General features: G+C 45.7%; 1 protein-coding gene across 2 annotated transcripts in view; it reads left to right on the top strand.

The window, feature by feature from the left end:
- ADGRD1 (adhesion G protein-coupled receptor D1) overlaps positions 1–18,785 on the top strand; it is a 634,610-nt gene that overhangs the window by 74,071 nt on the left and 541,754 nt on the right. For both annotated transcript variants that reach the window (XM_069215354.1, XM_069215353.1), the window contains 2 exons: positions 2,266–2,469; positions 6,091–6,345. In XM_069215354.1, coding sequence (XP_069071455.1) covers positions 2,266–2,469; positions 6,091–6,345 — 459 coding nt within the window. The remainder of the gene's footprint in view (positions 1–2,265; positions 2,470–6,090; positions 6,346–18,785) is intronic.

Below are 18,785 nucleotides of genomic sequence, written 5' to 3'. Positions count from 1 at the left end.
GATTGACTTATTTTGGTTGCTGCTCTAAAACGCTCGTATGAGGGTAGGGCCAACTGCCCCTCTTATTTGGGATGACTATTAGATACGTTTGAGTGTGACCTCTAGGTTTTCATGTTGATCCTTATAGATATATATTTAATTATCATTCCATATAGTAATTTCAGACAATTCATTTAGGTTCCAAAACTAATTTGTAGCATAAACAGTTCATTGATGCAAGCAAGTGGTATCGCCACATGACATTACAAGGGTTGATGAATCCAATGCGAGAAAGTCATATTCCATCGTAACATAGCATAGCCAACGTGTGTTTCACCCTATCGTGGCCTGCAGGCCTAGGGTTTTCTTAAGGCTTTATATGCATGTATAAGTAAATGTGTATCACTCCAAATAGGTCAGTAGCAACATATACATTAAGAACAAAATCCCAGGCTTAAACTGTTATTGGAAATGGTGGCCCGCGGTCCCTGTTGATCCGGCACGCTCATGTTTGTGATGGAGTAACACACCTTTCAAACTCTAACTCAGGACCTACGTTTTTTTAAAATTGCTATTTAATTGCATAGGACAGTTGATGGACCAGGACTAAGGGTGTGATTTAAGGGATTAGCTAAGTACATATTTCAGGTGCCACCAGTCCATATCTGCAATCAAACTGGGGGCCTCATTTACAAGAATCTGACACATCTACATTGATGCGTCAGCTTTCTTGTACTTCCAGCACATCCCCTAACGACGCCATGAATGCCCAATCTTTGCAATACAGAGCTCCATGGTGCACTTTTTCACAGATGCGTCAAATTCTGACACATGTGTTGGTGCTAAACTCACACATTCCTGGAGTAGCGGCATAAAAATGACGCTACTCCATCAATGCGAGGAGGCTCCCGTTGGAAAAGACCTGCATCAATTTTACGCATGCTCTGAGCAGGCAGTAACATTCTGATGCAGTGAAGTCACAGTGAATTTTACATTTCACTGCATCACTCTGCGTCAGCTCTGTGTGGCTTTTTCCCATGGGAACGCCTACCTTCCACACATTTTAGCTGGCATAGGTATAATATGATGCAGGGATCAACAAACTGATGCATTGGGCCCAATGCGTCAGAACAGTATAGTGCACTGCTAGCGCCACCGCAACGGCACACAAAATGACGCAGCGTTGGCGCAGAGGGCTTGTAAATGAGGCCCTAAGTTGATTTATCCTGATGGTGTGCCGACATCTTTCTGGACACGGCTATAGAATGGTACTTGTGTAGGACGCAACGCCTGACAGAAGTCACGCACCTGGTATTGAAGGGGCAGAGCACCACTTAAACCAGTCTGGTGCTAGAAGTATATATGTTTATATAGACACACACATACATGAGTGCGTATGCATGCATGTGAGTATCTTTGTGAAAGTGTGTGTGCTTGTGCAGTAACTATATATATATATATATATATATATATATATATATATATATATATATTTTACTTGTGCATATTTATGTATGTATGCATGTGTTTGTGTGTACACATTTGTGTAGGCCTGTGAGTATTTGTAGGAGTACCTGTGTTTAGTATTATTCTTTTGTCAGTATTTTGGTCCTCTGTATTTACGCCATGACATTTTGGCACATCATACTCTGACACACAAGTGACGCAGCAGCAGTGCTACTGGAAGCAGATGCGTGAAGGAAAGGCCACACCTGTACATTGGGAATTACAGCAAATCAAACCTTTTCAGATGCAGAACAAGCCTAGAGCAGAGGACAGATAGATTAACACATTCTACTGAGTAATCAGGAGGATTCAAAGGTAGTTACTCGCTTAGTGTGGGTAGGTATTAGGGTTGGGTGCAGGACAACAGACAGCAGCTCATTGGCAGTACCACACAATGCAAGGACTTTGGGAATAATGCGGAACAATCAAAGGCGGTAATCCCAAAAGGCAATGCCAGGTAACGCTCCAAGGTCAGCTCAGGAACTCTAATGCAAACATAACCTACTTCGATTATGTCACAAATACATGTGTTTTTGTCATTAATCTCTTTGATTTATTTTTCTCAATTTTTCTTGAGACATTCCTGTTGCTCTTCTGACATTCTCTTGAAAGATTGGAGGTATTTTGAAGATACTGTGAATGCACAATTCCTCTAAACTCAGACTGCTGTTGGGAGAAACTTAAATACTCTGTGCTTCGAGTGTGCATACTGTTCCCAGGGCCTGGGTAGCTCGCACGCCTTCCTTGCCAGTAACTTCCCCCCTTGTTTCTTCTCGCCAGGTGTAACGTTCTCCTTCTTTTGGAAGATGGAGGAGAAGCCCCGCCAAGAACCCATGAAGCAGCCACAGTCGCGACACTCGCTGGCGTCCGGTGAGAAGCTGATGTCCAGCAGCTTCCAGGTATACTCGGATGAGCAGAAGGGCTACGTGGAAATGTACACCAGTGAGAACTCGCGGAGCTGGAAGGCGAGCATTAGCCCTCCAGGTGTGTCCTTCTTGTGCCAACATGTTGTGGTGATTCTCTCAATTTATTCAGCAGTCACCAAAGCCATAAGAGTTCTGGAATGGAGTTGGGAGATTACGCTTTAAAGGCAAAATCATTACATTTGCCAAAACAGGGAGCACAAGAAATGTGGTATCACCATTAAATCGACAGATCACCTCCTACGTAGAAATCAAGAGACTTAGCATTTTGTGGAAAAAAGAAAAAATGAACACACTCCAATTACCATGTTCCTTTCCAACAGAGCCAAGCACAAGAAAAGATGGGTTAACAGCATTAACACCAATATCTCCACCACAACAGAGTGGTCTTAAACCACTAACACCCCCTAATTATGGAGGTCACGCTCAGTAGATTTCCTAAGTCTCAACAGGAAAAACATTATTTTCCTAGAAAAGAAAAGCTGCCAGGTGTTTATCCCCCCTCACCACTGAGTTGTGCTCATGGACAGGAGTGTTAACAACCCAGCTCCCCCCCCCCCCCCACACACACACAACTACATGATTGTTTAATAAACACCCTTAGTCTGCACATTACATCAAAACGATTGATAATGGATCATATTTTATGACTGTCTCAGCACTAATATACACAGTGTGACAAAGATTAGATATGCTGCAATCATATTTCATCACACATCCCTAATCAATTAGTCTAATCACTACCTATATTATAAATAGTTGTCTAACAACCTAGGTGTATTAGTTTATTTGTACAGGAAAAGTTATGTAAAGCTTTCCCTCATACCTCTCATGCCATCAGACCGGAAGCTGGAACTCCACAAAGAAACATCCTTCTAGCAGTCAGTCTTTGTGTCTAGCCCCATCCCAAACACCTGCATCTTCCACACCTCACTTATTCAAGGGGCTCCATGGAACGGGAGGGGTCAGTTCACGCTCCGCTTCTGTTTTGCGGCACTGGACAGTGAAGGACACGAAGCGTACTCTTACCATATGTTGGTCCTTCCTTCTAAATGGAACTTGCAACATTGGTGATCCTTCTAGCCACATTTAGGCTTCAGTGATCATTAAAAAGCTTCTTTCCACGCCCTGTTAATATGAGCCTTACAGTGCAGGACATTCTTGCACATACTTAATTATGCACAGCTCCTAGTTTGCAGTATTTATATGGCTCTAATTAGAAAACAGGCAGGTCTTTTATTTACACCAGTGGTTCTTAACTTATGGTCCAGAGATCCCTGGGTGTAAGTGGTGCCTATGCGTAGGGTCCGTGACAACTTAAAAAATTAAGTAATATTAAAAGATTAGCAAACTATATATAAGTAAAGAAGTACAATATAACATTAAACGTTTTAAAACATTCTGTAAATGTAATGTAATTTGAAATTGGAGGCTAAAAATTAAGTTGGTATCCTCAGATTGGTTTGTGAGAGCAGTGCACGTGCATCACACAGAAAACAGCATGAATGATGGGTGTCCTCAACTGAATTAAGAAAAGCTCCAACCTACCAATTACATTTTTTTTTAAACATTTGTTTGTGAATCAGATAAAATATTTAATCATTTATGTAAATGTTCATCATTTATGTATGTTTTTGATGAGTGCTTGTTTCTGTATTTTGTTGAATTGTTTTGTGGTTCAAATCATTGAAATAGCTTAGGAGGCGGTCTCCGGCTCCCAATAAGGACATGGTGGGCATACCCGGATTCCAATAATGATTCAGTGGGGGTCCCCAGATTCCAGTATTAAGTGAGGGTCGTCAGAAGATTAAGAACCACTGATGTAGACCTTATACTTCCATCATGCACATCAATAAACGTACTGCACAAATAGCAACCATGCTACATACAGCAAGGCATGTGTTGTAAAACCTAAAAAGTCATGCCACAGCCACATGTCATACTCATGCAAAGAACATGACACTTGGCAATATAAAGATGTCATTGTGCTGATCTCCAACAGGGCTGCACAAAACTATAATGTTCAACTCGTACAGCAAGCAATACAGAAACCACAACCCACCAGACCAGCCTCTGCAAAGGAATGCAACAATACTGCCCTGTCAAGCAACTTACTAAAACCCCAAAAACCTACCTAAAACTCACATACCCAACAGACCATAGCAGACCAGTGTTTCCCAAACTGTAGATTGTAACAGAGTCGATTTTTGGTGGGTCTTGGAAGTCTGAGCAATAAATAAAGATGCCTTTAAATTCTGTGTTTATCTAGTCACATTTGTGGAGCTTTAATGACCGAGGTCAAATGTCAATCTGTCTTCTGAAAAGTTGCTGCTTATTCATTTAACAGTGGGATTGGTGTTTACTTTTCTTTCTCTGGCTGCAAATTGAGAGGAGTTTTTAAAGTGAATTACGTGACAATCTTAGGATGTCGTTTTGTTGCAACACACAGAATAATGTAAATATCTGTAAATGAACTAAATGCATTCAGCAGTAAGGAAAGCAAAAATGAAGCACATTTTTTGTAAATCTGTTGTGTGCTGGATATTGAGCTGTTTGTAGGATCAAAACAAGATCACTTTAATTGGTGATGCACCAATGATAAATAGTCACAGAAACCCCATTCCCACACATTATCATTTGAGTGCTGTACGCTATATAGTTTTATCAGTAAAACTCCGCGTCCGTGCAAGGTTATTGACCGTTTCAATGGAAATGCTGTCTGTAAATGACCATGCGAAGTTCAGTTACATTAAAAAATCACCTCTCCTCATGTCCACTAAAGGGAGGTGAGTTACGAACGTTTGCTCTAAAAAGTGGACCTTGGTTCTAAAAAGTTTGGGGACCACTGCATTAGCCCAGTCATCTCACACCCTGAAGCTCACGCAAGAGCACTGGGCGCTAGAAAGTTGGCAATGTGATGCTCGAACAATAAGACTGACACCGCAAACACACAGGGTTACCACAAGAAAGTATGGGGTTCACCAATAATGTAGAGCTCTGTACACAGGGACTATCCTTGACCTCGTTGGGTTCAGAGACTGCGTGGTGTGGGTGCTGTAACAGGAGTATGGGGGTGATTACCTTTACGGACTAGGTGGTCTCACACACTATATAGTACCATGCTTCATCATTTGACCACCTAGCCCCACCCAGGTAGGACAGTACCACCTGGGCGGACTCAACCTCACTGTTAAAGGAACGGGAGGGAGTGCGTAAATACATTTTATCTGGAGATAATGGGATCCAGCTAAGCTAGGGGGATATAAAAGCACCTAAGCAGTTGCCTGTGTGTAGTCTACACTTTAATAATGGCAAACGTAGTGGACATAAGATACACATTGCTGGGTTCTCAGGAATCTGCACCCATCAAGGAATTGCTTTAGAGACATGCAAAATATTTTACTTATGGAGAGAGTGAAATTCTTCAGGAAAGAGTGATGAGCTCGCCGGTCCAGAAACAACTGACCCTGCTGAGTGACTAACATCTGATCCAAAAGACAAAAACTTAAAATTGGAAAGCAGCAAAACTCTTAACCTTGAAAAGGCATAGCACAGAAAATACCAAAAAATGTTTGAACAAGGTACACCAGGCTTATATTTTATATTGACATCTGTATGGCATTTGCTGGAGGGAGCCAGAATGCTAGGCGGACTTACAGGGTTGATTTCCTCTCCTCCACAGGGACAGACTGGACCCATGTTCTCTTCACCTGGACCTTAGACAAGGGACTGAAGATTTATGTCAATGGCACCTTGAAGACCAGCGACCCAAGCGGCAAAGAGTCCCAGAGCTACGGGGACCCTAAGTCCAGCCTGGTGGTGGCCACCAGCGAGGACCAGGCTGGGCGCCATGTAAATGGGGCCTTCGATGAATTTATCATCTGGGAACGAGCTCTGACTCCTGAAGAGATACAACTGTATTTTACGGCTGCTACAGGTGAGATGAAATAAAGTACATGTAGAAGGTGTGTGTGACGCAACAACTTCACATGGTCGATTGCCTTTTATATGAACGATGTTTATTGATAATGTCAAATAGCCTATCCTTTGTTTAACATTTCACTAACATTTTCACCAGTAACTTGCTGAAAGAAAGACCCTCTTTTCCTTACAAGACTATCATCAAATGTATATCCCAGGTGGTCCCTCTGCCACCAGGATATGTTAACCTCATGGTACTCACCTGAGAGCAAAAACACAAATTAAAGGTCTCCAAAAGGAATGCTCAACCCTCCAGAATGTTCTCCTGATAAACTTGTGAGTTCTGACCATTTGACGGGTTGCACGGAAAAGGTAGGTTTGAGCAGTTGGCAGAAAGTCCCTAAAGATGAACAGTGTCTGAGGATAACTTTTTTTTTTTAATCAAGGTTTTGACAGGGAAGAATTGTGGGATAGTGTTTTAATTAAAATAAACTGTTTGTGTAATTGGGAATTAATTAGAATGATTGCTTTTTAGTGTATCGAATAATCTTCAAACTGGGTCTCGGTTTCAAACGTTACTTACCCTTATACAAGGTCATTTTTATACAAATATTTCGATCTGCCTTGCATTCTGAGTACCCAGACGCCAGGCCCGATGGCAACTGTTGCACAACAACCATTGAGCCGGCAGGTTCCTCAGTACTCTGGGCATATTTACAATCTTTTGGTGCAGTGCAGTGCCGCTAGCCTTCTTGCTGTGCTGCCCTGCGCCAAAAGAAAAGGGCAGGAATGCGCCATATCATCAGATACTTGGCTGTCCTCTTCCACAGTGCTGACATGCGCCAACGCAGGCATTGTGCAAGGGAATCTGCATTGTAGGGATGATTGTAATGCAGGAAGGGAGACCTTCCTGCACAAAAGCAATACACGGAGGTGATTTCCTCTCTCCTCTTATATGTGCTGCAGAATGCAGCACACACAGAAAGAGGAAAAACAAGGAGACATACTGTTATTTATCCTTGTTGCACCTCCCTTAGTCCCAGATTTACAAGATTTCATCAACCTGAAGATGTGTGAAAAGCCTACGCCTCCCCAGGAGAGGCGTAGGCTTTTCGCACGTCTTCTGGTTTATGAAATCTTGTAAATCTGGAACTGTGTCAAATGCCATGGATGTTACGTCGAAACACCCACCGTTAACGCCCATGGCAAATCTCCCTGAAGCAGGGTGAGGCAACGCAGCGACTTGCACTGTGCTGCCTAACAACACATCCATGTAGGGTGGCTTTATGTGGCCTTGTGGATATGGCTCTGCAGTGTGCCATTAAAAGTGATGCACCAGCAGCCCAGGGGGCTTGTTAACAAGCCCCTCCGTTCCGGGGACTGGAGAGGTCTGAAGGCCCGACATGAGGGCCATACACTCCTGGTGCAGGATTGTAGTGCCACGGGGCCACCAGTGGCATGGAGGCCTTACTCTGGTCTTGTCTCTTGACAATAGGATCTGGCGCTACATTAATGGTGGATTGGCTAACAGACAATTTCCTTCCAGGCTGCTGTTCCTAAAAGTTTCATAGGGATGGGGCAGATGAAAGTAATTTTTTTTTGGGAAAGTTCCTTGTTTCTTTTCTGCACACCTGTGTTTAACGTTTTTTCGCTCTAGCCTGTTGCCTAGCCCCATGCGCACACTGCTTTTTTAAAAGATACCCCTTTTCACCTTTACAAATGACCGTGCATGTTGTTCTTATAAGACCTTGTATAGGAAGCCATGTGTTGGCTGCATAGTCCTCTGTCTTTCTCGTTCAGGGGGTGGATTTGGAGAGACAAGGGTGGTGATGAGAGACAGGCGAGCTCTGTGCATGGCTGGGAGGCAGGGTCCCGCCATCTTACATTCTATCTGTATGGTCCTCGGAGATAGACGTCATCAAGGACATCTTAAGGATTTTTGGGGGGCCTGGGCCAAACATATTTTGGGGGCCACTGTTTGGAAAAGCTTAGAATCTGTGATCACATTTCAGCGTTTGTATGCCCACTAAGATCAGGTCGCTGGACAGGGCACTGGTCCAAATTCTAATTGGGCTTCCATCGAATATTCAGGGACAGTGATGTACTCTTTCAATATTGTAATATAGAAGCTGCTCAGTAATATTACTGAAAATAATCTGTGTGACCCACCTAGATTTGTGTATGGATGTTGTATGGTTTTGCAAAAACATGAACTGTCTGAAACAGACTCCCACAGGTTGGTTTACAGAAAAATGGTATTTAAAACAATCTATGTTTTAAATCGGTCAAGGTCATCCGAGCAGGGACTGTGTAAAGAACAGAGCAGGCTCCACGAGGGCCCCCCTCAAAGGCTGGGGCCCTGCTCATGCCTTAATACGTCTCTGGATGTGATGACAAACCATATAACCAGCGCAGGAAGTGCGTCACTCTGTCATAAATGTAAGCGTGGGAGACATGGGGTTTATTAAGATTGGTTTAGGTATCTCGTCCGATAATAAACTAGTTTATTGATGCTTGACCACCTGCCTGGAGAGAACCTCATTATCACTGAAGCAGAGACAAAGGCTTCTGGACATGCTTTAGAAAAGAGTTTGTGCCTTCCAGACACCTGTGGGCAGAGGTATCTCCTCTCTGAGCTGACCTTCTGCCTCCAGCCCTTGTCCCCAGGTCTGTGCGAAACTGCTTCCTTCCTTCTGGGTCCCACGTGACATTTAAAACTCATCATCTGAAAGGAGCCAGCCTGCCTGACGAGCCTGCTCCTAGAAGCCTGGGCTCTGAGGAGCTGAGAAGAGCCAACCTGCTGGGAGATGCTCCCCTGCTGGGAGATGCTCCCCTGCTGGGAGATGCTCCCCTGCTGGGAGATGCTGTCTTGCTGGAAGATGTTTCTCTGCTCGAAGGACCCGCTCCTAGAAGTCTGGACAGTGAGGAGCTGAGAAGAGCCCCCCTGCTGGGAGATCCCCCCCCCCCCCATGCAAGATGCCCCCCTGCTGGGAGATGCCCCCCTGCTGGGAGATCCCCTCCCCCCCTCCCCCCCCCCCCGACGGAAGATGCTCCCCTGCTGGGAGATGTCCCCCTGCTAGAAGGATCTTGCTCTGAGGAGCCTGGTCAGAGAGCTGGGTTCGGTGTGACAAGCCTCGAAGAAACCTGCAGAGGATAGAAGGAGTCACGACTGCAGCCAGGGCCGGGTGGTTCCTCTTGGGGTCCCCTGTCCCACATCACGCCAAGGAGGGGGCCCCTTTCACCCCACAGCCCTGCACACAGATCCCATCCCACAGCCTTGGTCAGGTATTCGGTCTCCGACAAACCAATATCTTGAAGCGCCCAGTAAGGCTGGAGCTGCGCATCTTAAGGATTTTGGGGCCCCTGGTCCAGTCGTGTTTTGGGGCCCCTGCTTTCATCAGCTTTGAATTTCTGATCCAGTATCCGCTCTTTCATGCGTCCTTTGGCCAGCTCACTGACCGCGCAAAGACACCCTGGTCAAAATTCAAAATATGTTTATAGCTAATATTCAGGGGTACTGAGGAGTTTTCAGTATTGTAACGCAGCAGCAGCTCAGTAACATTACTTAACATAATGTCTGTGAACGCCTCCCATTTATCATACGTAAGGTCCTGTTTTGATCTAAAAAACGTTTTGTTGGATGTTGCATAAAACATAAACACAACATTTCTCTGCAAAATGTCTGTAATCGACTCCCACAAATCACCCACATAACAAAATAAATTAAAGGAAAACGGTATTTAAAAGAAACTGTTTAAGAATTATTCAAGCTCAACATGGCTAGACTCTCTGCAGAAGAGAGCTGGCTCTATCAGGGGCCCCTGAAAGGCTGGGCCCTGGGCTGGAGCCCACATTGCCCAGGCCTTGAAACGCCTCTGGAGGCAGAGGCTGTCACCTGACACCCTTGGACTGGTCAGGGGCCCCTGAAAGGCCGGCGGGGCTGCCACGAGTCAGTCACACGCAGTGAAGCTGGTGTCTGAGTCGGGGTGCCTGACACCTGAAGGGGGGGCGCTTCTGCAGTATGTTTGAAAATTCTCCTTTTTCACTAGAAGCCACCGCACCTGTGGCCAACATCTGCACCTGTTGGGATATGTCTTCCTGGACCATCGGGGGGCGTAAAGCACTAATGTCCCGCCACGAGCAGCTTGAAATATTCCTTCATTTGGGCAGGCATTTGCAGGCGGGAGTTGGAGGGGAGGCGCCGATTAGAGACGCCAGAGATCATCGGGACCGCACGTTTCTCTGAATAACTCATTTACCAGTTGACCGATTACCTTCGTTATCTCAGCTCTGCACGGGATGAAATATTGCACGAGGAATGTAAATGTTTTTCCAGTCTGTTTTTGTAGCGCCGAAGTGCACAAGGCAACTATTGGCAAAAAAACGTCAGCTTGTTCCTTGACAACAGGCGGCTGATGGATGGAAAATAGACACCCCACAGTTTAAAGCTGTTTAACTCTCATTGGTATCGGCGACCTTCTTTAATGCAGTGACGTCAAACCCATATGTGACGTCAACGTGACAAGCAGCTCGAAGTGCGAGGCTTCTCGTGAACAGCGCCTCTTAGTGTGATGTTACTGCAGTGAGGGTGTCTCCTAGTGTGGTTTGACTACATTAAACTTGGCTTTTGTGTGACGTCACTGCACTAAGGCCAGCCCCTAGTGTGATGTGCAGTAAGGGCGGCTCCTAGTGTGATGTCACTGCAGTAGGGTGTCAAGTCACTGCAGTAAGGTCAGGCTGCTGTATGATGTCACTGCATTAAGGTCAGCCCCCTTGTGTGATGTAACTGCATTAAGGTCAGCCTCCTAGTGTGATGTCACTGCAGTAAGTTCAGCCCCTAGTGTGATGTCACTGCAGTAGGGTGTGATGTCACTGCAGTAAGGGTGTCTCCTAGCGTGATGTCACTGCAGTGAGGGTGTCTCCTATTGTGATGTCACTGCAGTGCAGGTGTCTCCTACCGTGATGTCACTGCAGTAAGGTCAACCCCTACCGTGATGTCACTGCAGTAAGCGTCGCTCCTAGTATGATGTCACTGCAGTAGGGTGTGATGTCACTGGAATAAGGCCATCCCCTAGTGTGATGCATTACAGTAAGTGTGGCTCCTAGTGTGATGTCACTGCAGTGAGGGTGCATCCTATTGTGATGTCACTGCAGTAAAGGAGCTCCTAGTGTGATGTCACTGCAGTAAGGTCAGCCCCTACTGTGAAGTCACTGCAGTAAGCGTCGCTCCTAGTATGATGTCACTGCAGTAGGGTGTGATGTCACTGGAGTAAGGCCATCCCCTAGTGTGATGCATTGCAGTAAGTGTGGCTCCTAGTGTGATGTCACTGCAGTAAAGGAGCTCCTAGTGTGATGTCACTGCAGTAAGTGTGGCTCCTAGTGTAATGTCACTACATTAAACTTAGCTCTTGTGTGATGTCACTACAGTAATGGCGGCTCCTTGTGTGATGTCACTACAGTAATGGCGGCTCCTTGTGTGATGTCACTGCAGTAAGGGCAGCTCCTAGTATGATGCCACTGCAGTAAGCGTGGCTCTTAGTGTGATGTCACTGCAGTAGGGTGTGATGTCACTGCAGTAAGGTTAGCGTGCAGTATGATGTCAGTGCAGTAAGGTAAGCCCCAAGTGTGATGTCACTGCAGTAGGGTGGGATGTCACTGCAGTAAGGTCAGCCCCTAGTGTGATGTCACTGCAGTAAGCGTGGTTCCTAGTGTGATGTCAGTGCAGTGATGTCAGCCTGCAGTGTGATGTCACTGCAGTAAGTGTGGCTCTTAGTGTGATGTCACTGCAGTAAGGTCAGCCTGCTGTGTGATGTCACTGCAGTAAGGTCAGCCTGCTGTGTGATGTCACTGCAGTAACGTCAGCCTGCTGTGTGATGTCAGTGCAGTAAGGTCACCCCGAGTGTGATGTCACTGCAGTAAGGTCAGCCCCCTTGTGTGATGTCACTGCATTAAGGTCAGCCCCCTAGTGTGATGTTATTGCAGTAAGGGTGGCCGCTAGTGACATGTCACTGCAGTAAGGTCAGCCCCATAGTGTGATGTCACTGTAGTAAGGTCAGCCCGTAGTTTGATGTCACTGCAGTAAAGGAGCTCCTAGTATGTCACTGCAGTCGGAGGTTCTCCTATTGTGATGTGACTGCATTAATCTTAGCACTGGTGTGATGTCACTACAGTAAGGGCGGCGCCTAGTGTGATGTCACTGCAGTAGGGTGTGATGTCACTGCAGTAAGGTCACTGTGCAGTATGTCAGTCCAGTAAGGTCAGCCCGAGTGTGATGTCACTGCAGTAAGCGTGGCTCTTAGTGTGATGTCACTGCAGTAGGGTGTGATGTCACTGCAGTAAGGTTAGCGTGCAGAATGATGTCAGTGCAGTAAAGTAAGCCCCGAGTGTGATGTCACTGCAGTAGGGTGGGATGTCACTGCAGTAAGGTCAGCCACTAGTGTGATGTCACTGCAGTAAGCGTGGTTCCTAGTGTGATGTCAGTGCAGTGATGTCAGCCTGCAGTGTGATGTCACTGCAGTAAGTGTGGCTCTTAGTGTGATGTCACTGCAGTAAGGTCAGCCTGCTGTGTGATGTCACTGCAGTAACATCAGCCTGCTGTGTGATGTCAGTGCAGTAAGGTCAGCCCCGAGTGTGATGTCACTGCATTAAGATCAGCCCCCTAGTGTGATGTCATTGCAGTAAGGGGGGCCCTTAGTGACATGTCACTGCAGTAAGGTCAGCCCCTAGTGTGATGTCACTGCATTAAGGTCAGCCCCCTAGTGTGATGTCATTGCAGTAAGGGTGGCCTCTAGTGACATGTCACTGCAGTAAGGTCAGCCCCCTAGTGTGATGTCACTGTAGTAAGGTCAGCCCGTAGTTTGATGTCACTGCAGTAAAGGAGCTCCTAGTATGTCACTGCAGTCAGATGTTCTCCTGTTGTGATGTGACTGCATTAATCTTAGCACTGGTGTGATGTCACTACAGTAAGGGCGGCGCCTAGTGTGATGTCACTGCAGTAAGGTCACCGTGCAGTATGTCAGTCCAGTAAGGTCAACCCGAGTGTGATGTCACTGCAGTAGGGTGTGATGTCACTGCAGTAAGGTCATCCCATAGTGTGATGTCAGTGCAGTAAGGTCATCCCCCAGAGTGATGTCAGTGCAGTAGGGTCAGTCCCCTAGTGTGATGTCACTGCATTAAGGTCAGCCCCCTAGTGTGATGTCATTGCAGTAAGGGTGGCCTCTAGTGACATGTCACTGCAGTAAGGTCAGCCCCTAGTGTGAGGTCACTGCAGTAAAGTCATCCCGTAGTGTGATGTCATTGCAGTAGTGTTTGATGTCACTGCAGTAACGTCAGCCCCCTAGTGTGATGTAATTGCAGTAAGCGTGGTCCCTAGTGTGATGTCAGAGCAGTAATGTCAGCCTGCAATGTGATGTCACTGCAGTAAGTGTGGCTCCTATTGTGATGTCACCACAGAAAGCGTGGCTCCTAGTATGATGTCAGGGCAGTAAATGAGCTCCTAGTGTGATGTCACTGCAGTGAGGGTGTCTAGTGTGATGTGACTCCATTAAACTTATCTCTTGTGTGATGTCACTACACAAAGGCCAGCCCCTAGTGTGATGTCACTGCATTAAGGCCACCCTGCGGTATGATGTCATTGTAGTAAGGCCAGCCTGCAGTGTGCTGTTAGTAGGGCTGTTTGGGAGACCATGGTAGTAGACTGAAGTTTGGGTGAGCTAGATGTGGAAGAGGAGGGAAGAGCTTAGGCAGGGTTATTTTGGAGATGAAAGTAGTAGAATGGCTTTGGGATGAGTCAGAGTAGGGATGGAGGATAGATTGATAGAGACATGACATATGGTGATGGGTAGGCAAGGTAAAGCTTACGAGAGAGTACATTTATATTGTTTTTTTTTTATTGGTAATTTTATTTTTATATGTATATACTTTTTTTGATCATTATTTTTCTTTTTCTTTTATTCATTATTGATATTTTTGTTTTACTTTAACTTATTTATCATTTGATTTTTTTTATAGGTTTTATTTTATTGTTATTACATTGTTTCTCTAGTACAGAAGGACTAGAGTGATAAATAGATATGTAAATACATAAAAAGGGAATATATGTTCAAGGAATATAATAATAATGGGTATAATGATATGAGAAGAAACGTAGTATTGTATAAACACAGACTTTCAAGATTTGTAATATTTGAGGTTAATTAATAAATGTACTTTCCCAACATTTAATTATCTTTCCTCAATTTTTGAATAGGGAAATGCTTATGATAATAAAACATTTTATCAGTGTGATATAAAAACAAGAGCAGGGATTCATAAGTATCTAATATAACAACTTATCTAGGAGCTATGCAATGACCTATGATCATGTTCAGCATTGAATAACACACACACATATGTGTATATACGCACTCACATATACATACACACATTCATACACACACACACTCATATATTTAACCGTGAGTAAATATACATTTGTTAAACAGGTTTAAAGAGTATATGTGTGATTTATTGTTATGACATAGTAGCGATACATATTTCCTAAAGAACTATCTATATCTCGAATATACACATAATCAGATTATAAATATTTATCAACATAGGCATATGCATTCCATTGCTGTTTGAATATGGTGGTTATGAAGGAAAGAGACAACTCTGGAGTATTCTTCTGAAGACAAGAGAGTTATCAGTGGCTCTTATAGTTGGGGGTAATGAATTCCATAGTTTGGCTGCTTGAACGGAGAAGGATGTACCACCTAATGTCTTTTTGTTGTGTGGTGGTGTTCTAAGGCGGGGTGCCAATCTTGAGCGGAGGTTTTTTTGTTGAATGTATTTGGTTATTTTGTTTCTGATTAAAAAGGGGTCCTGTTCCATGTCTAGCTTTGTGGGTGATACAAAGCAGCTTGAAGGTGCATCTTCTGGCAACAGGTAACCAGTGTAGTTCTCTCAAGGCAGGGGAGATGTGGGCTTGTGGCTTTACATGTAATAGTAGCCTGGCAGCGGAGGTCTGAATACGTTGTAGTTTTTTCATGGTAGGTAGAGATGATGCATGGTAGAGGCCATTGGCGTAATCTAGTGTATGCAGTACAAGAGAGATAGTAGCCTGGACCTTGTGTGGAAATCCGAGTTGGGGGAAGATGCGTCACAAAGTCTTTAAGGTGATGAAGCTTGATCGTGCTAATTTGTCCACTTGGGCATTCATTGTTAACTTGGGAGTCCATGGTAATTCCAAGGTTTTTAACTTCCTCGGATAATTGAGGAGGTGGTCCGAGATCGTCAGGCCAGGTGCACAGTGGGTAATAATTTTTCCAGCCACCACATGTGAGTTTACTGTTTTGGAAGCTTTTAGTTTGAGACGGCTCCAAGTCATCCACTGATCAATGGCTCTGAGGCAACTAAAAAAGAGTTTTCAATGTCTTTGGGGCTTTCCGATTTAGGTAGTATTTGTGTGTCATCTGCATAGTTGTAGCATGTGAGTTGAAAATCATTGATCAGTTCTGGTGAATGACATCATGTAGATGTTGACAAGCAAAGGTGAGATGATTGATCCTTGGGGGGGCTCCTGCTTTTGTGAGGTACGGTTTGGACGCGAAGGGGGGAGAATAGATAATGTTATGTTTTGAAGGTAGGATGTAATCCAGTCGAGAGCAGTCCCTTCTATGCCGGCTTCGTGGAGTCTGTGAATTAGGGTATCATGGTCAACCGTATCAAAGGCAGCCGAGAGGTCCAAGAGAAGTAGTGCAGCAACTCCATTGTGACCGACTGTGTTTTTAAGATCATCCCAGATTGCTATGAGTGCTAATTCATTGCCTCTTCCTGGGCAGAATCCAGTTTGGTAGTCTGAAAGTATGGAATTGTCTTCACTGAATTGTGACATCTGGGCGAATGCTGCTCTTTCTTTCAGTTTGCCCAGGAAATGTCAATTTGTGGTTGGTCTGTAGTAGTTTGGGTTCTGCGGGTCTAGGTTTGTTTTCTTTAATAATGGACATATGTATGCCTTTTTCAGGTCTTCAGGAAATGTTCCTGTAGTTAAAGAGCGTAGGAGGCTGGCCTGGTTTGTAGTGGGTACCCAAGGTACTTACACCTTATACCAGGTCCAGTTATCCCTTATTAGTGAAATGTAGCTGTAGACAGAGCAGCCAAAGCTGAACAAGGAGACATGCAAAGCTCTTGCAATTCCACTGTAGTCACACAGTACTCACACATAAGAAAGACAATACTCAGTGTTACCAAAATAAAGGTACTTTATTTTAGTGACACAGGCCAAAAATATCTTAGAGGCTATACTCCCTTAGGAGGTAAGTATTATACCCAAAATATACACTAGTAACCAAAATTAGGTAAGTAAACAGTTATAAAATAGTGCAAACAGTGAAAATCACCTTAGGCTATAATGTGCCTAGGGGCAACACAAACCACATACTAAAATAGTGGAATGCGAAAGTCGGTTTCCCACCTTGGCAAGAGTGGTGTGTAGAGGGGTGCTGGGAGTGTAAGAAAACACCAAAGGTAAGTAAAGTACCCACCCTAGAGCACAAAAAAAGGAGTAAAATACAGCAATTTTCCTCAGAACACACTAGGAGTCGCGGTAAAAAATTATGCAAAAACCAAGCAAGACACCAACAATGGATTCCTGGACCTGAAGACCTGTGGAGAGAGGAGACCAAGAACAGCTGAAGAGTCCAGGAGTAACAGGAGCCCCTGCTAACCCAGTTGAAGGTGCAAAAGTGGATTCTACGGCGGGGAGAAAAAGTCAGAAATGCACCAAAGAAGACAGCTGCAAGTTCCTGCTTGGTGCAAGAGATGTCCCACGTTGAGTTGTTGGATGCAGGTTGGTTTTTGTCGTTGGATTCCACCGACAAGCCTTGGCTCACGCAAATGTCACGGAAAAGGCACTACCTGGGCCCAGGAGGCACCTGGGGCCCTCAACTCAAACTAAGGAGACAGAGGAGGCTCTCAGCACTTCAGAGAGCCCTCAGAAGGCCAGGCAGCACCCACAGAAGTCCCAGGGCACCGGGACAAAGGAGTTACAATCACGGTCGTAGCAGCCCCACACAAAGGGATCCCATGCCACCGGAGAACAACTCAGGGAGCTGAGCATCGCAAGAAAGAGTGCTGGGTACCTGGGCTACGCTGTGCATGAAGGATTTCTGGAAGGAGAGCACAGAAGCCCTAGGAGCTGCAAAACACAGGGTGCACAGGGGGTACTGTCTGGCTCGGGGAGGCAAGCCCTTTCCTCCACCAAATTTGGACAGCTGGCCCTTTGGACAGTCAGGATCACTTCAGTCCACCACCTGTGTTCCAGGGCTCACGCTCGTCGACAGGAGAGGAGTCCCAGAGTACCGGGTGTTGCTGCAGAGAGATGTCTGCTGAAGCAGGGAAGTGACTCCGTCACTCCACTGGAGATTCCTTCGGTCCTTCTGGTGCAGGATGAAGACTGGCAGGCCTTAGAGCGTGCACAATCTGGAAACTGATGCAGTTGCTGGCAGGAGCTGAAGTACAGAGTTGCAGTAGCCTTCTTCGATACTTTGTTGCTGTTGTAGAGTTCCTAAAGCAGTTCTGTGGTTGATCCAATGATAGAAGGTGAAGCAGAGGTTGCAGAGGAGTCCTGTCCTGCTGGAGTCTTGTAAAACCGAATGTGAGGAAACACCCAGAGGAGAGACCCTAAATAGCCCTGAAAGGGGGATTGGTCACCTAACCAGGTAAGCACCTATCAGGAGGGGTCTCTGACATCACCTGCTGGCACTGGCCACTAAGATGCTCCCAGAGTTCCCTGACCATCCTGAAAACAAGACGGCAGAACCTAGGGACACTGGAGGAGCTCTGGGCACCACTCCTGGGGTGGTGATGGACAGGAGAGTGGTCACTCCCCCTTCCTTTGTCCAGTTTCACACCAGAGCAGGGACTGGGGGTCCCTGAACTGGTGTAGACTGGAGTATGCAATGAGGGCACCATTTGTGCCCTTCAAAGCATTTCCAGGGGCTCTGGGAGGATACCCCTCCCATGCCTGTAACACCTATTTCCAAAGGGAGAGGGTGTAACACCCAGCTCTCAGAGGAAATGCTTTGTTCTGCTTTCCTGGGATTGGGCTGGCCAAGCCCCAGGAAGGCAGAAGCCTGTCTGTGCGGTGGCAGCAGCTGTGGTTGCTGTGAAAACCTCAGAAGATTGGTGTGGCAATACTTGGGGGTCCATGGTGAAGCCCCCAGGGTGCATGGAATTGCCCCCCCCATACCAGAATCAGATTGGGGGTACAATTTCTCAATCCTAGACACCTCACATGGCCATATTCGGGGTTACCATTGTGAAGCTACATATATGTGTTGACCTATATGTAGTGCACACTTATTATGGTGTCGCCCCACTCATGAAGTCCAGGAAATTGGTCCTGGACAAACCGGGGGCACCTCTGCTAGTGCAAGGGTGCACTCACACACAGGTACTATGCACCTAGCCTTT

Source organism: Pleurodeles waltl, chromosome 11 (assembly GCF_031143425.1).
Source record: "Pleurodeles waltl isolate 20211129_DDA chromosome 11, aPleWal1.hap1.20221129, whole genome shotgun sequence".
NCBI lineage: Eukaryota > Metazoa > Chordata > Amphibia > Caudata > Salamandridae > Pleurodeles > Pleurodeles waltl.
The sequence above is the reverse complement of the archived record's forward strand: the minus strand, read 5'-3'. Positions and strand labels throughout refer to the sequence as shown.